This window comes from Acanthochromis polyacanthus, chromosome 9 (assembly GCF_021347895.1).
Source record: "Acanthochromis polyacanthus isolate Apoly-LR-REF ecotype Palm Island chromosome 9, KAUST_Apoly_ChrSc, whole genome shotgun sequence".
Lineage (NCBI taxonomy): Eukaryota > Metazoa > Chordata > Actinopteri > Pomacentridae > Acanthochromis > Acanthochromis polyacanthus.
Genome location: NC_067121.1, coordinates 12071969 through 12099385, shown reverse-complemented (window position 1 = coordinate 12099385; position 27417 = coordinate 12071969). Strand labels below are relative to the sequence as shown.

Sequence of the window (27417 nt, the reverse complement as noted above, 5' to 3'; positions counted from 1 at the left end):
ATCAAAAAAAGTTCATTTTATTTCTCATTAATGTACACTCAGCACCCCATCTTCACAGAAAAAAAAAGAAATGTAGAAATTTTTGCAAATTTATTAAACAAGAAAAACTGAAATATCACATGGTCAGAAGTATTCAGACCCTTTGCAGCGACATTCATATTTAACTCACATGCTGTCCATTTCTTCTGATCCTCCTCCAGATGGTTCTGCTTCTTTATTGGAGTCCAGCTGTGTTTAATTAAACTGATTGGACTTGATTAGGAAAGGCACACACCTGTCTATATAAGACCTTACAGCTCACAGTGCATGTCAGAGCAAATGAGAATCATGAGGTTGCAGGAACTGCCCAAGGAGCTCAGAGACAGAATTGTGGCAAGGCACAGATCTGGCCAAGGTTACAAAAGAATTTCTGCAGCACTCAAGGTTCCTCAGAGCACAGTGGCCTCCATAATCCTCAAATGGAAGAAGTTTGGGACGAGCACAACTCTTCCTAGACCTGGCCGTCCAGCCAAACTGAGCAATGGTGGGAGAAGAGCCTTGGTGAGAGAGGTAAAGAAGAACAAAAAGATCACTGTGGCTGAGCTCCAGAGATGCAGTCAGGAGATAGGAGAAAGTTCCACAAAGTCAACTATCACTGCAGCCCTCCACCAGTCGGGGCTTTATGGCAGAGTGACCCGACGGAAGCCTCTCCTCAGTGCAAGACACATGAAAGCCTGCATAGAGTTTGCCAAAAAGCACATGACGGACTCCCAGACTATGAGAAATAAGATTCTCTGGTCTGATGAGACCAAGATTGAACTTTTTGGTGTTAATTCTAAGCGGTATGTGTGGAGAAAACCAGGCACTGCTCATCACCTGCCCAATACAATCCCTACAGTGAAACATGGTGGTGGGAGCATCATGTTGTGGGGGTGTTTTTCAGCTGCAGGGACAGGATGACTGGTTGCAATTGAAGGAAGGATGAATGCGGCCAAGTACAGAGATATCCTGGAGGAAAACCTCTTCCAGAGTGCTCAGGACCTCAGACTGGGCCGAAGGTTCACCTTTCAACAGGACAATGACCCTAAGCACACAGCTAAAATAACAAAGGAGTGGCTTCAGAACAACTCTGTGACCGTTCTTGACTGGCCCAGCCAGAGCCCTGACCTAAACCCAATTGAGCATCTCTGGAGAGACCTCAAACTGGCTGTCCACCAACGTTCACCATCCAACCTGACAGAACTGGAGAGGATCTGCAAGAAAGAATGGCAGAGGATCACAAAATCCAGTGTGAAAAACTTGTTGCATCATTCCCAAGAAGACTCATGGCTGTACTAGCTGAAAAGGGTGCTTCTACTCAATACTGAGCACAGGGTCTGAATACTTATGATCATGTGATATTTCAGTTTTTCTCTTAATAAATTTGCAAAAATTTCTACATTTGTTTTTTTCTGTCAAGATGGGGTGCTGAGTGTACATTAATGGGAAATAAAATGAATTTTTTTGATTTTGGCAAATGGCTGCAATGACACAGAGAGTGAAAAATTTCAAGGGGTCTGAATACTTTCCGTACCCACTGTATATCTACGATGTTTTGCACTTATTTTCAGGACAAGACATGTAAACTAACTGAAAAATGCAAGTTATTGTCCTTTAACAGAAATAAAAAGACAGTTGTAACAAGCATCCATCGTCTACATTCGTCATGGAAAGCTTCTGAAGAAAAGCAAACAGTGCAGAACAACATTTCAAACAATGTTATCTTGAGTATTAACTGAGTAAATACAAACTCAGTAGCTGTAGAGCTGCATGTAGAACAAAATAAAATTTAGTTTGTTCGCATAAAGACTTCACAAAATACCCAGATGAAAACAAAATGATTCTCTCGTCTTTAATTTTACATTTATTACATGTAGATATTGCACATAGAAGATATCACTGATTGATCAACTCCACCCAGAACTAAAATCTAAAATAAATATGAGTTTAAACAGACTGCAGAGGTGACACCATCAGAGCTTACAGAACTTATCAAACCTCGGCACTGAGATAACAGTTTTGACAAAATAAGGGGAAGTGACAAGTTCTTCTCTAGATTGATTTGGCTTTTACCATCCTGGGATTAAAGTCACTGAATGAGGAACCATTTTGCACATGAAAACAATTAAAGCATCTTTCAAGTGGAAACCAGAATAGAAACTAAAGGCTAACTTTGTGGGAGTCTTTAAAGATAAACATGATTGTCAGTTTTCCCCTCATGTCGGTGACCTTTTTATGTTTCCTACAGGACTGCATTGCTGTTCACAAATTCCCATAACGAATTTAAAACCAGTTGCCCTACTAAAGTATTGAGCCCCCAGAAACACTCAAGTTCAACTACAGCCGAGCTAGTGGAACCAAGTGACAAAGCGAATGTTGGTTTAGATTGAACAGTTTTAGAGTTCATTTAAAAATGTGGTTCACAAAATACTGTTTAATAATTTGGTAATCTGGGAAGAAACAAGATACACCAGGAATTCAAAAAACAAAAGCCAAAACATTGGACTAAATAACCAAATAATGCCAGTTAGCTTAATCAGATATTTCCCGCTTGTCCCAAACTGCATGAAAACAACTCTGAAACAAATATTCCTACACGTATACTTTCATAAATGTCTACATTTGCTTAAGACTGGCAGTTAAGTTGATCATATCATTTGTAAAGAACATTTGCACAGATCATCGCTTTTGGCACTGCAGATGTTTCACACATTGTCAACGTCTTCCTGTGTTTTAATTGGCAGCCCGCTTGACTTGAAAGAATCATGATTTTAAAACATGTTACGATTAAAGGAAAGTTTTTAAATCCTAACTTCGATTTACAAACAACTAGTACAGCCCAATTCCTGTTCATTCTCACCATAGTTTGGTCATTCTAAATGCCTGTCTTGTTAAACTAATCAACCCAATACAAAGCGTATTAGTGTCACTCTTCAAACAGAGATCAAAATCTTTAAGCTGTTGCTACTTGAAAACATCTCACGAGCTCCCAAACTTCACAGATGTGTGAAAATGGTTCAGTGCAGCCCAAATAGCCAGAAAAACAACACAAGCATACAGTTATTAGCATCACGCTGGATTTCTCAGGCGTTATAAATAATAAAGGCACTCAACCCTTTCACTATACAACACAACCTCTACACCTGGTCAGAAAAAGTCTCAGTGTTTCAACATGAACTGACACAAAGCAACACGTGAGCCTAGAAAATATTGCACCTATTTCTTTAATCTAATCCAAATACATTATTTAGTTAAATCTCTAAAACTCATCATCTCAGAAGACATGTGCAGTTTCACACAGTGGTACAACTGCCAGAAAAACAGATATGACACATCTACCACAAACGTTAGCTTCCCCCACAGTAGTGTAAATGCTGAGATTTCAAGAAGTCAGTTCCCTGATCGGAATTTTTTGATATTTTACTTTCTGTTTCATCAAGAATGTAGTTTCTTCTTTGGAAATTAAAAATATGAATGACTGTAATTTTACTTTTTAAGAAACTGGCAGCAAACACCTCACAAATAACAACAACACTGCAGTGTTTTGGTGTTTTGGGTCAATGCTTTGAAGAACATTTAGAAACTATTGAACTGGGAATATGACAATGATTTAATCTTCCTTTTAGAACGATAATAGTTACAAAAGCATATTTTTAGAGTGCAGTTTGGTGCCAAGACCAATGTTATATCCCACAGTTATTAAGAAAGTTGATCTCAATCCACACTACAAATTAATGAATATTTCCTTTGGCCTTTTCGACTTCTCCAAAAGGTTTTGTGAACGTTGGTCAGGTAATTTTTGTATCATCTTCTTGACAGACAGACAAATATAAGAACAGACATTAAAACAAACAGCACTAGAAACTTACCTCCGCCTTGGCAGAGGAATTAAACAAGTTTAAGGCATTTCCCAGTAAAGTGTCAAACATATTCTCGGTTCTCGTAGTCCTTTTTGATGGCTTTTTTAATGCGGGCGATTTCATCTTCCTCTTCGTCTGAACCCTCATGTTTTTCTTCTTTCTCCTTCTTTTCACTGTCCAAAGCTTCACCATCACTGCCAGCATTGTTTTCCGGCGTGGTCGCCTGAAGCTCCTCTCGTATCGAGTTGAGCTCCACCAGACCGTCATGCAGCTGCGTGGCAACATCCCTGATTTTGCCAGCAAACTCTGACTTTGCTCCTTTCTTAAGTTCTTTGGAGTCTTTGGCCACAAAGTAGATGTCCATACCTACGAAGAGACCGGTGAGCACGCCAGTGGCCATACTGGCAATCTGAACGGCTCTGGCTGCAGTGCTGCCGGCCACGTTGGCGATCTGCACCACACGCATGATCTCGTTGGCGTTGATGAGGATGGCTTTTCCCGCCATGGCGCCGTCTTCATAGAAGTTGCTATTGAGCACAGGAAAGTCACGATTGTATGCGTGTTTCTTCATCTTGATTAGGTCGAACTTGCGCAGGTTCTCGATCCCCTGCTTGATGAACTTGAGGCACTTGTTGAGGTCGAGCATCTTCTCCTGGTAGTCCTCCACAATCTTCTCCACCTTCTTGCGGTCCATGGAGTTGTTGACTTGGTTGGAGATGCCGGCACCAGCTGACGTCAGACCTCCCGCTGTGGCGACGCCCAGTCCGACCGCAGTCACGATCAAGGAGGTCCCCATGGTGACGGGAGCCAAAGCAAGGCCGGCGATGGTAGCAACGCCTCCGATGGCACTGGTGGAGCCGCCGGTGATTTGAGCGATCTTTGTCTTCTTGTTGAACTTGTCCAGGCCATCGGCGATGCTGTTGAGGTCGATGACGTGCTGCCAGAGGCTCTCGGCTCGCTCAGAGAACAGTTTGTTGAAGACACGGATGCCCTTCTGCACTTTCTCTGCCGTCACAGCAAACGCCCTGAAAAGCAAAAGTTGAGGGGAAACAGGCAGCAGTGAGTCTGAGCAGAGAAGACATTCTTCTCAAGGTAGTTGTGGTTTCTTTTTCCCAGTTTTTGAGATAACCAGCTCAAAATTTCATCAACCCTCTTGGCAGAAACAGATTGGAAGCCAAATTGATAATCTAGATTATTCTGGATAATCCACAGCTTGCTCTCCCAACAAGGTAACAGGATATTATTATTGGCACTGATTTCTGGGAAACTGCTTCTCTAAATGTCATTTTTCTGTGAAATTTTGTTGACTTCCCATGTAGCCCATGAGCGCATTTTGGGTGCAGATATATCAGTCAGTACATAAAACTGACATCTGCATGACAGAATATCAACTAGGAAATATGAAGGAAACCATCTGAAAAGAGACCAAAAACAGGAATTAGTGAAATACTTGTGTGGTTGTTTACTTACTTGGCCTCTTCTTTCTCCGTCATGTCATCATCTTGAGGCATGTCCTCCCATGCTGATAAAATAGAAGAAATAAAGAGTGACTTCTCATCATGTTGTGTGTGTCCAAAAGTATGTGGATATGCATATGTGACTAAATTCAAAACACATTAGCATTAATCTACTGCCAACAGCTTCCAGTCTTTGGGGAAGGTGTTTCAATAGATTTAGGAACTTTGTTGAAGGAATTTGCTCCCATCTAGTCACAAGAAGGTGAGCGATGTTGACCACAGATGCTGGGCTAAAGACCGTCCATACCACACTCATAAAATCATTTATTTATTTAGGTGGATTTATGCACAAAGAAAACTGCACACATACTATCTAAAATTTCAGCATTAGGGTTTCACTTCACTGGAACTAAGGGACCCAATTATAAAAATAGAACAGTGAAGTACTAAAGTACTAAACTTAATTCATCTCTTGACTCTCACAACAAAAAAACTAATAAAGGTAAACAGACTGAGCGGCATGTAACTAGTAACTTACGGTCCACTGTGTTCCACCAGTCCATAAGATCCTCCACATCCTGAAAGGCACCATTAGGTTTGTAAGCCACTTGAATTTTTACAGTTTCCATTCAGATAATGAAGCAGTTGACTGCCTACATGTAAATGTATCAACATATTTTCCTTTAAATACCAACCTGACTGTCTTCGGGGTGTGCTGGGTCAATACGGAAGTCTTCCAGCTGGTCAAACAGGGACCTGTTTGCACCTTCATTCTGAGAAAACAGAAATAATACAGCTTAAAACGCATGTGTCGCTCACAATTTTTCCCTGTGTGAAAGAAAGTGTATATTATTGTGCCACTGAGACAGAGAAACAAAGTGTCTGAATTTAAATGAACTTATGAAGCATTGCTTTTGCAGAGTTTCACTTTTTTAGACAGCTTTTGCTCATTTGTGAAGGAGGAAGTGACTTTAAAAGGTATTCTGATACATTTCTGCTGTATTTGCAGAAGTAGAAGGACCAGAATCTTCCACAGACACACTGAAGAAGGAAACGGAGAAACAGGTCTGGGCACATTGCAGCCTAATCTCTCCTCATCGTCTGTGCTGAGGGCAAGTAGGAACATGGTGCGGTGAGGTGGGGGTAGGTTTCATGTCAGCAGTGGAAAGGGAAAAATACAAAACACATGTTGAGTGCATTACTCTCTGCTGGGAGCTGAGGGGACACCCAGGAGGCAAACACTGCAAATGACTGGAAGATGAAGGTTGTTTAAGGGTGGAGGAGGGGAGAGGCGACTGAAACAGACCTGTTGTAATCCTGAACCACAATGAAACAACAAACACACTGACACAGACTGGCAGAGAAAAGACTGGAAGTTGCTTTTAGCTTTAAAATGTGCGTGAGGCGAAGAAAAGAAGTTTTCCGTCTTTTCAGAGAAGCACAGAAGCATGTGTGTTTTATTTCCTCTACCGTGCTGTCTGCAGTTTCGTCTTGTCCATGCTTCTGTATAACTTTGGTCTGAAACCAAGAACACAGGCAGACACAAACAGAGTTACACCATTCAAAACATTGATATACATTTCTGATATTAGTTCTCATACAGCAGTCTTATTCACTGAAGAAAAACAAAAGGAAAAAAAGTCAAAAAATAAGTTCCACGATTTCTTTTACAGTTTCTCTTAATTTCAGGAGCTACGTAACTAGTGCAGTGACTTGCTCATAAAGGTTGGCTGTGCTTGGAATTTCAGCTGTGTAAACTCATGAATTTGCCAAAACAACAATTGAAGACTGAATAAAGATACCAACAAGCAACTAAAAGCACAACAAATGCTGCAGCTTCAATACAGGTCATACAGATCCTCTGATACATCTGATGATATCATGTAAATCACATTTTAATTTTTACGCTTATTCTCAACTAAACTGAAATATGTCAAACAGTGCTGTCCACCATCATTGATAAAATACTGATGGTGTTTTATCGAAAGTCTCCCCCGACAGCCTCTTCAACAAGGCCAGAGACTCCCAGCGACACCGCCACCTCTCCCCCCACCATAGACGTTACATTAACACCAGCTTAAATAGGATTATTATCCTCTTGTACATTTCAAGTTCCCGTTTACACTCCACACAATGTAACCTTCTTTATTCTCAGGTGACTCATTTGCACATTTCCGTACACTGGAAGTACCTCTTGTACTTTATGTGATTTATAAAACCTTTACACACTTACTGCAACTTAATGACTTAAAACACTGCTTCTTATTGATCATATTACTCTTAATACATACAACTATCAATACATATAAATATTTTACCTTTTAATCTTTATAATAGTGTTTATGGTATCTGCACTAAAACATCAAATCAGATTCCTTGTATGTGAAAAGTTACTTGGCAATAAATCCTTTCTAATTCTGACCACAGTTTGGAGAGTTATGATCAGAAGCACTAAACCTGTTCAGGAATTGTGTTGCTTTTCTTTTTTTTTTATTATAGAGATTTTTTTGTATAAATCCAAAGCTAATCTGTGCAGAATCCAGCTCTAATCTGTGATACAGAGTCTGAGGGTGACTAGAGGTTAGTCTATATTCCACCAGTCGATGCTGCTACATCTGCACTGCATCAGTGGCAGCACAGAGTGTAATTACACACGTGGACAAAATTGTTGGTACCCCTCAGTTAAAGAAGGAAAAACCCACAATTCTCACTGAAATCACTTGAAACTCACAAAAGTAACAATAAATACAAATTTATTGAAAATTAAATAATCAAAAACAGCCATTACTTTTGAATTGTTGATTAACATAATTATTTAAAAAAACAAACTAATGAAACAGGCCTGGACAAAAATGATGGTACCTCTATAAAAGATTGAAAACTATTTGACCAGAGTGACATGATTAACTCAGGTGTGTCATTTAATTGACATCACAGGTGTTTCCAAACTCATAATCAGTCAGTCTGCCTATTTAAAGGGAGACAAGTAGTCACCCTGCTGTTTGGTGAAAAGGTGTGTACCACACTGAACATGGACAACAGAAAGCGAAGGAGAGAATTGTCCCAGGACATCCGAAAAAAAATTATAGACAAACATCTTAAAGGTAAAGGCTATAAGACCATCTCTAAACAGCTTGAAGTTCCTGTGACAACAGTGGCTCATATTATTCAGAAGTTCAAGACCCACGGGACAGTAGCCAACCTCCCTGGACGTGGCCGCAAGAGGAAAATTGATGACAAATTGAAGAGACGGATCGTTGGAATTGTATCCAAAGAGCCCAGAGCAACCTCCAAAGAAATTAAAGGTGAACTCCAAGGCCAAGGTACATCAGTGTCAGATCGCACCATTCGTCGTTGTTTGAGCCAAAGTGGACTTCATGGGAGACGACCAAGGAGGACACCACTGCTGAAAAAAACTCATAAAAAAGCCAGACTGGAATTTGCAAAAATGCATGTTGACAAGCCACAAAGCTTCTGGGAGAATGTCCTTTGGACAGATGAGACCAAACTGGAGCTTTTTGGTAAGGCACATCAACTCTATGTTCATAGACTCAAAAACCAAGCATACGAAGAAAAGAACACTGTCCCTACGGTGAAACATGGAGGAGGCTCAGTAATGTTTTGGGGCTGCTTTGCTGCATCTGGCACAGGGTGTCTTGAAAGTGTGCAAGGTACGATGAAATCTGAAGACTATCAAGGCATTCTGGAGAGAAATGTGCTGCCTAGTGTCAGAAAGCTTGGTCTCAGTCACAGGTCATGTGTCTTCCAACAGGACAACGATCCAAAACACACAGCCAAAAACACCCAAGAATGGCTGAGAGAAAAGCGTTGGACTATTCTAAAGTGGCCTTCTATGAGCCCAGATCTGAATCCCATTGAACATATGTGGAAGGAGCTGAAACATGCCATTTGGAGAAGACACCCATCAAACCTGAGACAACTGGAGCTGTTTGCTCATGAGGAGTGGGCCAAAATGCCTGTTGACAGCTGCAGAACGCTCATTGACAAATACAGAAATCGTTTAATTGCAGTGATTGCCTCAAAAGGTTGTGCAACAAAATATTAAGTTATGGGTACCATCATTTTTGTCCAGCCCTATTTCATTAGTTTGTTTTTTTAAATAATTATGTTAATCAACAATTCAAAAGTGATGGCTGATTTTGATTATTTAATTTTCAATAAATTTTTATTTATTGTTACTTTTGTGAGTTTCAAGTGATTTCAGTGAGAATTGTGGGTTTTTCCTTCTTTAACTGAGGGGTACCAACAATTTTGTCCACGTGTGTAAACTAATCAAACAAATCAAGCTTTATTGTCATGCTAGCAAAAGAGAGTGTTTCTCCAGGATCTAAAAACCACATCAGCAGTTTAGTATACTGAGAGTTTGTGGAACCAAGGTGTTGATCAGTCTGGTGGTTCTGCCTTTGATGCTCCAAAAACATTTGCCTGTTATCAGCAGTTCAAAGAGCTCATGGAGACGGTGTGCGGAATCCCTGATAATGCTCACTGCCCTGCTCCTGCAGCGGCTCTTGAAAAGTTCTTGAACAGAGAAGAGGGAAACTCTGATGACCCTCTCAGCTCCCCTGACTATCCTCTGCAGGGCTTTTCTGCCTGACATACTACAGCTAGAGTACCACATTAAGATGCTACGATACTAAGGGGTATTACTGAGAATATAGCCGTTTTCTAAACTGCAAACTTTGTGCCTTTACTTTCAATATGTCCTGCAGCTGCAGTCACAAAGCAGATATTGCTTCATGCATTATGCAAACAATAGGGATGTACTACTTGCTAAAATATTCATTCAGTCCAGTGTGAAATGAGCGATCATCTGCCTGTGATCTCTCAGTGGCTGAAGCTTGTTTATACTTGCACGAGACTGGACTGTGGGCCGACTTACATGTAGCACGTAGGCACATAGAGCAGTCATATACATATACAACATAATAAGAAATAGGGGATAAATATATGTACAAAAGTAGAGCAAGTAATAATAAACATCGTATGTGTTGTGGCACACTTTACACTATGGTAGTATTGGTTTTAGAACACACTTTATGTGGAAACTTGTACCGTCTTTGAAATTACTTCCTTTTTCACTTATTTGCTAAATAATAAAACATTAAACTTATTTCAAATTGAGTGGTAAAATTTTTGACAGCCATAAATTTTGCAAAACTAAAAGTCGCTTAATTGCTGCACACATTTCAAAGGTAGCGTAGATGTTATAGTCGTACCAACACTGCCAGCCTAAAGCAAGATTGGTGCATTTTTCTCGGTTTGTCGCAGCATTGTGTGAGATACAGTAAAATTTCTGGGTGGTGCTCAGCTTAGACAAAGCTTTTTATTAGTAAATCCACTACAGCACTGAGCCTCGTGATGAAACATTGTCCTGCATTGAGACTGTACTGTCCTGTCTGCACCATCAAGTAGTCTATGCTCTTTATAATATATATATATATATATATATATATATATATATATATATATATAATGTATAATATGCTTTTTCATCACCAGACTATGGAAAACATACTGTACTGACTACTGTATGAAGGCAAAGCAGGGACAGACTTGGAGGCAGTTTACTAGGAAATAAATACCACAAGCCATTAAAATGCTCTGTCTGCAACAAATTTCTGTAAACAGCAAATTTCCAACAACAAATACGGTTTGAATAAAATATCACTATGAGCAGATTTCCTTTTCTTTAAACAGAATGAGGAAATGTTGCCGATTATCTAGCCTACATCTGGCCTGGTACAAATATGCTCATACTAGATCTAGCCGTAATATGTTTATTGACAGTGTGTTTTTGTTTATGTGTTTGTTGAGCTCACTTCTCATAGTGTTTATTAGAAAATGCAAGGACATTTGGCCAGAGTACTTTAAGCAAGGAGAAGAATGTCCAAATGGGAAAAGAGATGAGTTTGTACAAGTCGCATGTCTGAATGTTACCTTGACTCGAGGCATGAAGGGGTTGTGCTTTTTTGGTTTCTTGACTTTGGTCTAAAAAGAAAACAAAACACAGGATGTTGTTATTTTGACGAGCTCAGATGCTGAACAATCCTTTAAATGAACTTTTGTTCTGACACTTATCATTGTCAAAAATCTAAATAAAATCTGTAAATCAACGAGCAACAAAAGAGTAGAAGGAATGTATCTGAAAGACCTCCACTGTTTTTTCTTTGCCCTCCTCTTCTTCTTTCTTCTCCTCTCTGGATGAAGAGTCTTCATCTTCTTTGAGCCCTTCGTCATCAGATGCAGCCTGATTACTGGCCTGAAACAACAAAAGAAACGCCACGCTTAAGTGTCAACATCACAATAAAATATAATATCTTATGCTGTTAACGAATTATGTGGGCTGTTGTGTACCTTTGCTGCAGTGCGCAGCATAAATGGATTATGGCGTTTGTGCTTTACCACCTTGGTCTGTAAAAAAAAATGAACAGTGAAAATGTGTTAGTTGATATGAGAAGCAATAACTGGAAGAACAACAGTTCATTCCAGCAGTTGGTGATTTGTATTGAAATGAAAGCACAGCATCTGGGCTAAATGTGTCATTACAGTAGTCACAGAGCTTCAGCAAAAACCACTGCTCTGAAAATAAGTGCATGTGCACATCTGTATTAGTTGGTTAGTCTGACTTCAAAATCATCAATTCCCATCACTGAAAGTTTTATAAATTCTACTTTAAATCCCTCAAGAAGCAACCTGCCAGTCATGACAAACTCATTCCATGCAGCTAAACATTGTTGATGCTGACAGAAACTCAATTTAAATTCTAGTTTCAAAGTCTTCTAACGTACCCAATCTACAGCAAAGTCCTTAAATGAAGCCATAAAAAAACAGTTTTGAAATAAACATTAAACAGGTTTGATAAAGAGCAAGAACATTATTAAATATAGAAAAGACTGATAAACAGTATGAAATTTTAAAAACCTAAGGATCTACTTCAGGGAAAATCAAAGTGTAATATTACATGTTGACAGGTTAAATTGAGAGGTTACATATGACTAATAATAAACATGATGTCTCTTAAACCTCAGGCCCGATCCACAGGTGCACAGGTGTTATTTAAAACATAGCTTTTTCTTTGCATTTTGGCTTTCTGTCCAGATGTGAATGCTGTTGTAGGTCACTGAAAAGAAAGATATCCACAACCTCAGTTTGCAATGTTGATGTGTAGACAGGAAAAAATGATTTTTTGTCTTATGAGATCAGCGTTTGTCACTGTTATCTGGTTTTATTGTGTTCAATTATGTGACCAAAACAATGCTTGCTAACAGAATTTTTTTTGCTTGTCTAAACATAAATGTACACTCACTCTACACTGAGAAACAGAGGCCTCAATGCACCATTGTTGGTTGGTTATTGCTAACAGTAATGGCTATTTCTCAGGCTTCCAACTGGCTGACGTGGCTTTCAGGTTATATTCCCGTCACTTGTTTTGGCGTTCTGTGCTGAGATTCTTTTTTGAGAACAAAGAGGGGAAAACCCAGTTTTAAAAAACACCTGTCTATGAGTAGACTAGGCTTCCCTGTGAGAATAGCCTGAAGGTGTCACATGTCTTAAAACAAGAAGGAAGCAGGCACTAGAAGAGAAGTTGGAACTTGGCAGAACAGCTGGTACAAATAATCTGATTTCACCTGCATGAAGCAGCAGGTAAGGGTTCATATGACACGATGTTTTAAACACGGACAAAAAATTCTCACTCACACCAACATAAATATATACACATGTAAATCAATCCCTCAAGCTCTGCATAACAATAGTGCTATTCAGTATCACAAATCAATGCAGACAGACAAGAGATACATTTGTTTACATGCAAGAAAACTTTCTAAAGTTAAAACTAAACCTGAGGATTAGTATTGAATCTTGTGTGACCCATAATGACGACACAACAAACTTACTGTTTTACTCTCTGGAGGATTCATCTCATCTCCATCTTTGGTCAGAGCAGATTCATCTTCTTCCTTTGCTTCATCCCCCGTCTGATTTTGCAAGAAATTAAATATATTAGTTAATGAACCACTGAACTACACTGGGTTAGCTCAGATATTATAACAATATCCAGTCTCAAAACTAGATTTTTTTTCTTTGCCCTCCTCTTCTTGTTAAACTGGGATTTAAAGTGATAACAGAAAAACATCAGTGTCTTGGCTGGTGAAAGCAGCCGTTCAGTGTTAAATGCTGCTGCAGGCATCACTCTGCACAATGGAGGTAAAACATCAAGAAAAATAACAATAACTTGACTGGAGGGAAGCTTTTAATTTAAAGTTTTATCTTGTTCCAAAGGTCGAAACCTCCACCACAGCTGATATGCATTCAAAATAGTCTAACCCTGTGACTGTGTGCACACACCTGGTGGTTTTTCTTCTGCTTTTGTCTCGGTGCTCTGTTCATCTCCTGAAATAAAATCACAGTAGTTTCCTAAACCACAAGAGCTATACACATTGAATTAAAATGGCCACAAGTGCCTTAAACACTGACAGCTCACCTCCTCTGATGGTCTGGCAGGTATTACAGGAGCTTCTAAAGGTTTTTCTTTTTTCTCTTTGGTGGTCATGTCTTTGTTATCCTGCAAAGGACAAAATTAGGTCGTGTCTCTCAACTGAAACAGAGCATCTGAAAGCAGATTTTACGGTTCCAATACTTACTAAGACATCATTTGACATACTAATTCTAATGAAAAGTGTAAACATCTATAGACAGCATACACATCATTTTGTAAATTTGACAACCATACCTTATTATCCTCAGCTCTTCTTGATTTGTTGTACGTGACCGTCCCCTTCATCTCCTGCAACACAACACACCAGAGACAGACAGAACAGAAGTCAGAATAGCCTCACTGGAGCCACATTTCCACTGAGTTGTGTCTGACTGCATGCAAACCTCTGCTGTTGGTCTGGGTGGGACCACTGGCGTTTCACTTCCTTCCTTTCTTTCTTGCTGGATCATGTTACTTTTGACCTGAGAAGGACGCACAGAGTCAGTGAGTGCACCAGAGCAGGAGGACGAGGAGGTTTGAGGGCGAGCAGGCAGGAGATGAGGAAGATGTGGTGGAGTTACGGAGGAGGAGGAGCATGAGGAGGCAGGGTATTTTTGACAGAAGTTGATCAGCTGTGTGTGTGGTCAATGATGACTCATGATGTGATGCAATAAATAGACTGACCAGTTTTGGCTTCACTTTCACTTGTTTCTCAGTCTCCTCGAGAGTCTCTGTGTCTTCTGCGTCTTTCTGAATAAAGCACAGAAACAAAAACTTTAAAACTGTATCAGTGTTGAATCATATTGCCACTTTTCAAAAACCTTTTAGGATTTCTAGATGGAGTTCATTTACCCTTCCATGTGGGCAACTTGCATTGCATCTATATGGCTCAAAATCAAGTGACATTCTTTTGAAACTTGCTTTACTCGTGTCATTCAACAAAAACATGTGCATTAAACTTTTGTCAGGGCTTCAGGAGCTCTGATGGTAAATTTTCCATCTAGAATGTTGAGAATCACAGAAAAAAAATACACCATAAACCTTCAAAACACACCAGCACTGTTTGGAAAATGGTTAGTTGAGATATAGAAACTATATGATTTGTAGTTAATAGGTAAAACATGCAAAGCCACTGATATACTCTCCTTTATTAGTATAGCGCCTGTTGCTAAACTGCTAGAAGGTCCTAAATAAACCAAAATCCCCACCATCACCACCATTACAGTCTGACTGCGTCACGACTACTATCACCGTCACCAAACACCTTCAACAGCATAGTTACTTTATGTGCAGATCTGAATGGGTTCAGTTTGGACATGGCTTCAACCATGGCATTCTGAGAGGGAGGACACATCATCGGAAGGTTTGACGAGACAAACATTTAGATTTGTAACCGGTCTGAACAGCACAAACCACATTTGGATAGGAGCAAAACTGCCATTTAACTGCCAACAGCTAAATGAGTGACTTGATTCCAGTCAGTAATGTCTCCTAATGAGAAACTTTAAGGGTTAAAGATTATTCATTTTCTGAGCAGACTAACTGTATAGCAACAATTACTTCTTCTCAGTTTTCTTTATGTTATCTGTTGTCTGAAACCATTTCCATATTAGTTTCCCTACTCATTTAATCCTAGTTTTTCCCAGTCTGCAGCACCCTGTTGGACTCAGGTTTCACCATAAGCTGTAGCATATCCTTGTTTTTAATCCGGTTTTGCCATTTCTCTCTCTCCAGTTACTTTTTTTTTAACTCTTCCTGTATTGACATTGGTAATAAAGGCATAAAACTGCCCCCTCAAGTAAATATAAAAGGGAACTTTGTAGTTTCCTGTGATATTTACTTAGAGACTTAAGATACGACAACGTCAGCAAGACCAGACAAGATAGATTATCAGGTAGAGTCTGTGAAGAATACAGCTTGTCAGAAACTTAAACCAGTGTTTAATTACTTTCCTATTTTGCCATCATTAATGCCTCAATGTCATTTACAGCAACTGTGATGGAGAAAGATTTCTAAATCAAAATATCAAGGCTTCCCCTGAATGTGGGAAATGTTTCTTGAGTAAAAAAATAACCAGTTAAATGTCAAATTATTTATGTCCAAGTGTGAAACCGGAACAAGTAAAAATATCAAAACACCTGTTTGGTGCCCGTTGATTTCTTGCTGCTCACAGTTGGATCCTCGTCGTCTGAGCCGGTCTGCTTCTCATGCTGCACAGAGGAGACATTAACCATTTTTATATCAAGAAAAAACCCAGTAGTCTTAATCACAATCAAAATTAATCTGAACTCCTCTTACTTTGTTTGCAGCTCGAAATGGATTCAGCTTTGTCATAGCTCCAGCCAGTTTACTCTGAAGATGATACACAGAAAACAAAAACAACATAAATAATAAGAACAAATGGATGTTAAAGCACGGAACAAAGCCAAGAAACATACAATTTAAAACTTACAAACCTGTTTGTGACTCGGCTGGTTATCTCCGTTGTCCAGTGTCTCCTCATCATCAGTGCTGAAGCTCTTCTCCTGCAGATGATGTTAATTTTATTTGTAAAATAACAAACACCAGCAGAATAACCCACTGTGCATCACTCCCAAAATTATTCTAACTACATCTGACGTTTTATGGTTCCTTATATTATTACATTTAAGGTGGCATGATAGTGAAGATGACATGACATTAGCCACTTCTCACCTCTTTGTCAGTGTAGAATGTAGTCTTCATCACTGCACTGAAACCGTTCTGAAATCAGGAAAAAACACTGTTACTGTACATAGTAAATAATAAAGCTTCAAATAATCAAAAACTTGTGTCCTCTTTTGGTCAGACTTAAAATATTTCAATACAGACCAAAAGCATTTCTAAAATACAGAGTGGAGATTCAGTTTCTTTGGTGCAACAACCAACCTGTTTGGCTTTAGGCTTGTCTGCAGTAGAGCTATTCTCATTTGAGTGTTCAGTCTTTTCCTTCTCCTGATACAATACAAAGCATGTTAGTAATCAGAAAGCAGAACTGTGTAACATACAGGCTGGTAGAGTATTCAGTATAAGGCATTATTTACTAAGAGAGAAACTGACCTGAGATGAGGAGCTGAAAGGATTCTTTAAGATCTTCGCTGCCACTCCACCCTGACAGAGAATTCAAACTGATATTATCTGCTGTACCGTTAATGCTGTGCAGGTCCAAGTGAAGCCAGAAGACAAGATTAGGGACATGAAACAAAAACTTCATCACTTACCCTTGAAGGCTTCTCTGCGAGGCTGTCATTGCTGGCAGAGAGTTCACCATCCATAGACAAATCATCCTTTACAAAGAGAAACAGCACATATTCAGAATGTATGAAGGATGGAAAAAGACTATCAAGTGTTTTATTTTGTAATGAAACAATCAGGGCCATCACTCAACCAAATTCTCATTGGTTGACAACTGCTTGTGTCACTTTTATAAAAAGAAAAGTGCTACAAATATAGCCTTACTGCAGAAAAACTATATTATATGTGGACACTGCTGCTTTTGGTGACTATGGAGTCTACTGGGTCTAATTAATTTAATGCTGACTAAACAGTTACTTGGCTTCAAACTACCTGACACAAAGTTTAAGAGGTTGTAGGTGTGGCTGCATTATAAAAAAAAAAAACAGCAGTCAAAAAGTTGATTGCAAACACAACAAGCAGTAGTTTGCTGATCACAGCTCAACAAGCATCAACGAGTCAAATATAAAATAATCTATGTTGGTCAACTTCCTCTATATGTGGCAACTGTTCTTGCGCTAATGAGATGATATAGCTCTAATTTTGGAAACCAATAAGGGTAGGTGCCAGCTGATCTGCTCCAAGTTTGTTCATATAGTTTCATTAAAAAAAACTGTTACTTAAATTTAAATTAAAATGAGTTAGCTTTTAATGTTTACATATAATTCACATTAAATTTAGGCTAAGAAGGCTAGCAAGTAGAATGAATTCACTGCTAATCACTGCAGGGTTTGGGGCAACACAGACTGCAGGAAATTATGAGAGAGCGAGCTCAGAAATGAAAGACCTCTGGGTAAAATATGTACCTAAAAGTTACATGAATTTGAAACATGAGCTGGGTGTTGACTGGTTTCCTTTCAGTTTATCCTGAATACAAAAACCGAGCAGTTGCTAACCGTAAAAAAAAACACAGCATTGAGCTTGGACGAGCATGTTGTAACCAAATAGAAAGAAAAAAAACAAGCTGAACTGCAGCATCAACAAGTCAGAACAACGATTTATAAAGGGACCATGAAAGCACATTTTTACAACTGCATTTCTAATTATTCTTCCTTGTGTTGTTTTCAGCTGTGTATTCACACCAAGCTGAAGCTATGTAAAAGATCAAAACTGCCCTGAAAAGGTCCCTTGAAAGTAAAAGAAATAGATGGACGGGGAACTTAACCGTCGTACCTGAGAGTGAAATTTGGCACCTTTTTTTTTGAACACACCGCTGAAAATTCCTCCTTTCTCCTGAGAAAATAATGCGAAGTCAGCATCAAATATGGTACATTTTTTTCAGTGTGTGAAGTTGTTGGTACCTTCAGTTGAGGATGGAGGTACTTAAAAAAAAATATCACCTTTGTGTGGTTCTCGGAAAGATCTTCAGTGCTGCCAGAGAGCTTGTCGGGTGCAGACAAATCCTCCTGAAGACGATAATGAAATGCCAACCAATTAACATTATTCACATGCAAACGCTTCACAGTAACAAGTTGCAACATTTCTTAAAGATCTCCTACCTGAGATTTTGTCCTGGTTCCAAAGGGCTTTGGAGCTTTTTTAAACATCCCACTGAACATCCCACCTGTCTCCTAAAGAAAAAAAAGTCGCATTAAAATGACAACATTTTCACATACTGATTTCACACAGCAGCCTGAACTACCAAACAAATCACTGTTTGATGCAAGTTTACTAGTTGCAGATGCATCATGTAACTTTGCATTTTGTATCTGAGACAGGTATAGTTTGAAAGTTGACTATCAAACCATTTAGTTCTTGCAGATGGAGTTTGAGTGTTGCCAACCTGGTGACTTTCTCATTAAATCTGGTGACTTTCCAAATCCTCCTGGCAACTTCTTTTTGTCAAAAGCAACTAGTTGCAAATCTAGCTACTTTTTCTGGCGTTATGGAGACTGTGACATGAAAGCTCGTATCTTTCTGCAGTTACTGTCCTCAGTGAGCAGCAGGTATTGCTGTGAGCTCCTCCCCGTTGCAGAGCACTCACTAGCTGTCAGTCCCCACAGCAGTCCCAGCTGCAGTCTGATTAGAGGAGACCCACACCACTCCGGGTCCATACGTCAAATGAATCACACATGCGCAAAGCTGCATGCGGATCCCGTCCTGGCTTACAGAGCGGGATGTAAATAACAATGTTTTCTTCACTGTCATACTAAAATAAACCACTGCATTTGACTCGCACAGCCTCCAGTTCAAAAACATATTTTGGGTGTTTTTCCACTCTCTTTTTGTCTCTCCCACAATGCTATTCCTCTCTCCTATTATGTCCACTACAATTACATGCAAATGGTCAGCTATGAAAATTAGGTGAAGACATCATTTCGCAACTTCTAGTGGCTTTTAGGACAGCCAATAGCTACTTTCCTTACTGAGGAGTTGGCAGCTTTTACAAATCTTACCTGAGTGTTACTGTTCACAGAAAGGCTGTCACTGCTGCCTGAAAGCTCATCAGGTGCACACAAATCCTCCTGAGAATGTAAAATGTCTTAGAATTAATACTATTTATATGCTTTAGAGCAACAAGCTGAATCAATGGTTTAAATCTCTCACCTGAGATTTGGTCCTTGCTCCAAAGGACTTTGGAGGTTTTTTAAACATTCCACTGAACACCCCACCTGTCTCCTGAAGAAGAAACAGTCACATTAAAACCGAAAATTGAGAACATTTACCAATTAGTTTAAGAAGCAAAGTATTTCTTCAGGGTGATGATTATAGTCAGACAGTAAAGGATTTCACACACTTCACACACACACAGTATCATCATATAAACAACTGATGTATCAAGGTTTACTCAATGAGGGTTTGGTTACAGAAACATCTCATGACTTTGTGTCTTTGTTTGACGCTTATGCTTTCAAACTTGTCTGTTAAATTATTTGGTTGTTGAAGTAGGCGTTCACAACGTTTCCAAACCTGACCTTAGTGTTATTGTTTGCAGAGAGGTTGTCATTGCTGCCTGAGAGCTCATCAGAAGCAGTTAAATCCTCCTAAAGGAAAGAAACAAGTATTTGATCACACAATATTTACATCAGCACAGGAACAAATGAGACAAAGGAGATCCACAAGAATTACCTGAGATTTTGTCCTCGCTCCAAAAGGCTTCAAGGGTTTCTTAAACATCCCACTGAACATTCCTCCTGACTCCTGAAAGTCACAAAATTACACTAAAATCCACATTGAATGATGATCTTACTGAAGCCATTTGTTTCGGAGCAGTTTTTAAAGGCAAATTAAACTAAACTAACAGTTCCTTTGGATTTTGAACTGATGCAGCTGTCACAACGACAGGCAGGAATTCAGAGCTCCACACAATAGCTTGCACTTCTTCCAAACAGCTGATGCATGTTTTTGTTCTTCCAAACACAAAACAAAAACTGTCCATTCAGTGAGTCAAGCTCCACAGAGTTACTGGGGGTCAAAATCACCAGCATATTCTGGGTAACACTGCAGAGGTATTTACTGTTCTTTTAGTGTTCAATACTGCAACATTTTGATTAATTCATTTTTCAACTGTGTATTGAAAACACATAGTTATAAATAAATATTCAACAGTTTAAACATGTTCCGTTGGACAGGTAGTGATGTGTTTTTCACTTCTAGCATTAGTCAGTTCTGAAAAGATTTAGAAAAATATGCAAGTAATTACAATTATACTGATGTTGAAAGACTGTGTATGCCACCTTAAAAGTGCAACTCCCACCCGACAAACATAAATATATATTAGATATGAAACTATATTTGAATCAGACAGGATTTAACAATAAGTTAAACTATATATGAACACACTGCACGAGTTGCAGTCATCCTGCTTGTGTCAGGATGTCGCCTAGCAAACTTTTCATCTAATTTTACGATTTAAAATGATAAACAGAAGCAACTTGAGGGCTTCTGATAACATCTCAATCATATATGCTGTGTTGACTTCACAAAAACTATTGTCTGAAGGTTTCAAACGCTCATTTTGGAATATTTTGAAAGTGTCTGTGAAATATATAAATATATGTTAGCTTTGTCTTCATTATTAATAAATATCTTTGGTTTATATTGTGGTTTGTGATTCTGCACATTATCGTAACATACCACAATTAAAAAGGCTTAGAAACATGACATAAGTGGTGCACGTTCTTTAAATATCATGAAGGAATGACACCATTATCATTTTGATAATTAATTGTGTTATGGTGAATTCAATATTTTAAGGTTGGACAGAAGAAGCAAGTGGTTTGAATGTTCTAACATTTGACACACCAAATCACTGATCGATCAGTTAGAGAAAAATAACTGTTAGTTGTAACTCTAATATAGTTGATTGACAAAGATGTTTGTCGAAAGATTTACTGGATTGAAATTCAAATAAATATGATAAATGTTGATTTTTTTTGTTAGTGTATGAAAAATAGAACTGATTTTGTCAAATGTCACTCAAAATCTCACTTGTGTTATTTAATGTTATTAGTTTCAGTCATGTGTTCCAGCTTACAGTATGCTTTCACGACTATATGCTTTTTTTAATGATCATTTAAAGAGACTCACCTTAGTGTTGCTGTTCTCTGATGGAATTTCATTACTGTCTGAAACGTCTAGAAGATCCTAAAGCAGAAAAAAACAATATGTGTCGGTCTCTTAGTGATGAAGCACAAAAATGTATTTTACATTTCAGGAAGTTTTCCAGGTCCTGTTTCATTAGGTGGAGGGAACAGAGGATCATGTTTCACCTGTGAAGGCCTGCGGACATGTCCAGGTCTGGGAGAACGTTTCAGGATCCCACCCAGCACACCCGATTTATCCTGAAGAGAAGAGTACAGAAAACGGTTTAGTTCAAAGCCCAACGCTATTGATTCATGCAGGAAAAAAAACCTAAATATCACACGGAGAAGAAGGTGAACTCACCTTTGATGGCTTGTCTGTTAAACTGTCACTGCTGACTGACAGTTCAGGGTTTTGTAATGAGATGGAGTCCTGTCGAAAAAAAAAGAATTGGAAATTTTCTGCAACACTTAGTTTCTTAAAAAGGCAAACGGGTGCAAACATTTATTTTTGTCTGATTTTAAGTAAATCCCAGCTCAGTTAAATATTCATTCAACCAGGAGTCATAGATACTGAATTAACAGTCATGTAAAACTAAAAAAATTAAGAATCCTTTATAAAGAAGAAGCTGATAACTCCAAGCGTACCAGTAATTTGTCGATCAATTAACTTATGAACAAACTGTTTTAGTTCTAGCTAAATATGTGATTTAAAAAAACGAGACGGTAAATTCAATGAGTCACTACAAACCTGCTGCTGACCCTCTTTGGCAGATTTGGTCTTCTTAAATATTCCTTTAAACACTCCTCCTTTGTCCTGAAATAATTGTAAATACATCATTCTAGATGCTAAAAACACGGGTGTACACCCTGAAGATATTTCCCCAACTTCACATTTATCAGAAATGATTAAACATAAACCAGGGAAGTGACACTCCATGCTCACCTTGTTGTTGTCCGTCAGACTGTCATTGCTCTTTGAGAGTTCACTGCTGGCTGTTAAACTGTCCTGTAATGTCAACATAAAGCTTGGGTGAACATACACAAAATTAAATTAATTAATCTTCTGTTGTAATGTTGAGATTTATAAGAAGAAGAAATGAAGAATGAAGTTACTATAATTTTATCACTCGCCATATCATCAACATGATTACATGAAAGTCCTAAAAAGGACAAACAAGAGGACATTAAAGTGTTTTATGACAGATATGATTTCATCAGTGCAGTAAAAGACAATAACATGGATATAAATTCCAAATATGTAACGCTAAGACAGTTAAACAAGGTAATTTGGTATAAAAGTTAAGAAATTTTTTTTTCGCCAATTGAGGAACATTTTCAAATGAGAAAAAATCTGTTATCATAATTATTTAAAAAAAAACATAAATTATTGCAAATCATTTTCTAAATCCAAAATTGCCATTAGGTCCTGCCTATTGATGTACGACATTGACTGTAACGCCCGCACACAAACATAATTTATTAATTTATTTATTATTTAATTTATAAAGGCGTGTCTATGTTGTATGAAATCGCTGATATTTGACAAGTTTCTATTACCTGATTGATTTCTAGCTTTAAAGAATATAAAGTTATCATGTTAAAATAGCATCACCTCTGCTTTGACAGATGATTCTGAGGACTTTGTGGATTTCTTGAACATCCCACCAAATAACGCTGCTTTTTGCTGAATGAGGAGAGACGAAGAGACAAACTTTTAATTACAACCAATATGGATCTCAAACAGACAAACAATACCATGAAAGGAGGTGAATCTGCAGCATAAAACTGTCTCTGTTGTGTGAACTACAGTAGAAAAGATGCTGATGCTTTTTGTTGGCCTGACCTGAGAGCTCTATTCAGGATGTACGGATGAAGGAGATCAGAGATATACAGTGGTGATTGGCCATGCAAGCCTTAAAAGTTAGAACCGGTATTTTAAAATGTATGCGAAAATTGATCGGGAGCCAGTGAAGAGAGGACAGGCCTGGGGTAAAGGGGGATCTCCGGTTAGTGCCTGTTAAAAGATGAGCAGCTGCATTTTGGACTGTTTGAAGATGGTAAAGACAGGATTGATATAAACAGGTAAAAAGTGCATTACAATAATCTAAACAGGATGAAATAAAACCATGTAAAATAATTACCTTTCCACTTTGGATACCATGGATATTAATTTGGGTATGTTGCATAGATGGAAAAAAAACGGAATGTGTTAGCTGGCTGACATGGTTGTCAAGTGACAGAGACTGATCAAAAATCACACCTAAATTTCTAATGCATGGTTTAACACAGTCTCTTAATGGCACAATATGCTGTTTAATGGATGGTATCCATTTGTCTCAGGCAAGTATAAGGACTTTAGTGCTATTTGTATTTAATTGAAGGCAGTTGTCAGACATCCAGATTTGAATAGCCTGCAAACAGTCATTTATGATTAATAATTTGTTGCTCTCTTCGGGCTTGAAATAGTAATATAGTTGAATGTCATCAGCATACAAATGATAAGAGATCCCACTAAATCGACTAATTATCTGACCAAGTGGCTGCAGGTAAAGGGACCCAGAACAAAACCCTGTGGGGCACCACAAGACAGAGGGGCTGTATCAGACATGAATTGGCCCACCGAAACAGACAACCTTCTGTGAAAAAGGTAGGATGAGAACCAGTCCAAGGCAGATCTGGAATTACCTACCAACTGCTTTAGCCTATCTAACAGGATACCATGATCGACAGTGTCAAAAGCTGAGTTGAGGTGAAGAACTACTAATAATAAGCATTTGCCATCATCTGCTGCCATCAGTATATTATTAGTGATTTTAGTAAGGGTTGAGTCTGTTGAATGCAATTTACAAAAGCCAGATTGGAATGGGTTGTACCTGCCCTTTATGTCTTGAGCAGCTGTAAGATGCATGGCAACAACCTTCTCCAGCATTTTAGAGACAAATGACAAATTAGAGATAGGCCTTAACCATAATACGCCTAATATGTTTACGAAAACAGTTTCATAGGAAATTCTGGCAGTGATGCGGTTTATAGTCTGGATCCACAGATTTGTCAAAGATTTCTATATCACTGCGAGATAGCAGCACGGCGTCACTGTAACTATGACCTACGTGAACGCTATGTGAGTTGCCTGCTGACGATCACATGATTGCGATCCTGTAAGAAATCCACCGCTGTGGACTTATCGGGATTTATCCGTCGGAAATCATATGACCGTGCAGCTTTGGTGGAGTACTGCACTCTCTGGAGTGCTTTTCTTGTTTAGTACAGCCAATATTTTCCATTTTTTGACCCAGTTATTTAAAAAAAAATAAAATTTATCTGAGAAAATATTTGATGTACAAAGCTAAAACATTTATTTAAATAGCCATGTTTTGCGCTGTAAAAATGTTATGAAAATCAGGATGGCCAAGCAGAAATTGTTCTACAAATTAGTTCTCTCTTCACAACTCCTGCAGAAAAATCAACAAGATATAGCATTGATTTCTTACAGATCTTCATGTGTCACAACATCATGTAAACCACTGGTCTTTTCCATCAATAATGTTTTTTTTACTGCATTAACAGAATTATGGGATACCCATATATGTGTAAAAAGAAGAACAACAATAATCAGTAAATGAGTTGACAGTACTAAATTAAATTACATGTTTCTCTGGGTTTATGGGAAACAGAGAAACTTAAAGTACACAAGTCAACAAAATAAAACATTAGTTGAGTTTTTTTTAAAATAATCAGTCTAATGCAGAAATGGGAAATATTCCAGCGTACCTTCCTATAATCAGACAGCAAACAACTCAAATGAATTAACAGTTTTGACTCCACCCATATATAAGTAAACTCATCATGTTGTATGTGTACATATCCACATGTAAACTCGCTATATCATAACTGGACTAACTTATATTTAAATTTCACTATGTCATAAAGTACATATCCATATGAAGACTCCTCATGCCTGGTACGCTATCTCTGTGAGACCTTATTTTAATGGTTGTTGCTAGAGGTACGGATACGGCACTTGCCATTTGCCAATCAGATACGCGAGATCTGGTCACGTGACTCCCGGTAGACGCTAGCTGTACGGACCCGTAGCATCGGTACTACAGGTACGGACCCTAAATCTGACCCTAACACTAACCCTAACCTTAACCTCTGCTTACCTTTCAACAGTTTGCAGCGGTTAGCAGCTTCTTGACTCGCGAGACTCGCGTACGGGTCTGTATCTGTAGACACTACCTATTTTAATATTAGATTTTTCTTTTTTAGTCCTTTTGTACTTTTTTTTTTAATGCAATTATTTCTTCTTTCTGTCTTTTCTGTATCCAGCTGCTGTAACATGTGAATTTCTTCAGTGAGGGATTAATAAAGTTTGGCTTTTTTTTGTGCCTTAATAAATTGAATCATCATTTAGGAACTGCATTTTGTATTTCCTTGGGTTGTCTCTGTGCAATATTAAAATTGGTTTGATGATCTGAAACTTTTGCGAGTGATAAATATGCAATAAACACAGAAATGAGGAAAGGGGCAAATACTTTTTCACGGCACTGTTAGTTTAAATTGTGAGTGGAATTTTATGTGGCACATTAAAATAAGAAGTCAAAGCTGCTGCAGCTGTATTCTGGTTTTGTAAGGGGTTAGGGGGGCCCTGGGGCAGATTTCTTTGCCCCCGGATCCACCCAGCAGTTGACACCGGCCATGTTCACCGAAAACAAAGCTTTAAAAATCAAAGACTGTGTATGCACATGCTTCTGAACTGCTCTCTGTGTTTGTATTTTCAGATTTTCGGCCTCACATGTTCAAATTAAGTTGGTTGAAGAGAACAAAAATGGCGACTTAATGGGGAAAAGAACAAACTTTAAATCAGATAGTTACTTACAGCGACGCCTCCTCCTCCTCCTCCTCCTCCATCACACTCCAGGTCCAAATCCAGGTCATCGTATCGATCCTGTCACATAGAAAGACACATTTTTAACGTTATTGACGAATTATTGTTTTAAACGTGAAATCACCGTAAAAATGTTTAATGACTATCGTGGGTCAGCGCGTTGAACGTTAGCCGCTGATTTAAAGTTTACCATTTTAAGCTAGCTGCTGTTTCCTCTTTTAGTGTCGTTATTCCGCCGGTTAAACGATGTTAGCAGGTAAAAATGAACTTAAATAAAAGTATAAATGTCCTCTGTGTAGGTCGTCGTCCTCTCTGTGTTGTTGCCGTCGGTTTGTTTTCACTCGCTCTGGTGTGTAGTTCACGGTCCTCCCTGCTCGGTTAAAAAAATAGATGAGACACTTCCCACAGATCTGTGTTTTCATTAAACTGCTATTATAACACTGAAACTGGAGGAACTAGTTCTCTTTCTTTTACCTGTGTGATGTGGTCCTGCAGAGGGCGTGTCCATGTCACCTGGGAGCTAGTACACCTGGTGATGCATTCAGGAGCGGCTCGGAAACTCCCGTTTCAATAGAAGGTACGACCAAGAACACCAACGTTTGCAAGTGCTGCGTTCAATATTTTTTCCCTATTGGTATAAAAGTACAGAGAATCAAAGTATAGGCCTATTGAAAAACCAAAAGTGGAAGTATTGAGTATTCATAACAATAATATAATAATATCCTCTTATATTAGTTGGAAAGTGTTTGTGTATTTAAATTTAAATGTCAGTTTATACTAAACGTCCACTACATTTCAGAGATGCATATTTTGCTTTTTGTTCAACTAGATTTGTTTGACATTGTAGCTATTAAAGAGTTTAAAACATTTTCAAAGAGAGAGGGAGATAATTATCATTAATTTTAAGTCAGTGTCTGTT

The 27417-nt window shown here is 38.5% G+C and overlaps 1 protein-coding gene across 2 annotated transcripts; it reads right to left on the bottom strand.

Moving 5' to 3' along the window:
- Nucleotides 1-1856: 1856 nt before the first annotated feature.
- apol1 (apolipoprotein L, 1) lies at nucleotides 1857-26922 on the bottom strand. Of its 2 annotated transcripts, XM_051953325.1 has the most exons (37): nucleotides 26689-26922; nucleotides 26490-26558; nucleotides 23223-23294; nucleotides 22554-22616; nucleotides 22359-22424; nucleotides 21972-22040; nucleotides 21797-21868; nucleotides 21615-21671; nucleotides 20154-20225; nucleotides 20000-20068; nucleotides 19632-19703; nucleotides 19481-19549; nucleotides 18584-18655; nucleotides 18425-18490; nucleotides 18258-18317; nucleotides 17072-17137; nucleotides 16911-16961; nucleotides 16740-16805; nucleotides 16527-16574; nucleotides 16289-16357; nucleotides 16131-16184; nucleotides 15971-16042; nucleotides 15115-15168; nucleotides 14517-14582; nucleotides 14237-14314; nucleotides 14088-14141; nucleotides 13839-13919; nucleotides 13703-13747; nucleotides 13252-13332; nucleotides 11711-11767; nucleotides 11508-11615; nucleotides 11294-11344; nucleotides 6806-6853; nucleotides 6031-6108; nucleotides 5874-5913; nucleotides 5349-5400; nucleotides 1857-4903 (listed from the first exon to the last, which is right to left on the bottom strand). In XM_051953325.1, exons 1-37 carry the CDS (start codon nucleotides 26689-26691, stop codon nucleotides 3940-3942), a joined length of 3234 nt encoding a protein of 1077 aa, XP_051809285.1. In that variant the 5' UTR covers nucleotides 26692-26922; the 3' UTR covers nucleotides 1857-3939. The 2 variants fall into 2 exon arrangements, with proteins under 2 accessions (XP_051809285.1, XP_022059190.2); XM_022203498.2 differs by lacking the exon at nucleotides 15115-15168 and having other exon boundaries at nucleotides 26689-26921.
- Between the last annotated feature and the right edge of the window lie 495 nt (nucleotides 26923-27417).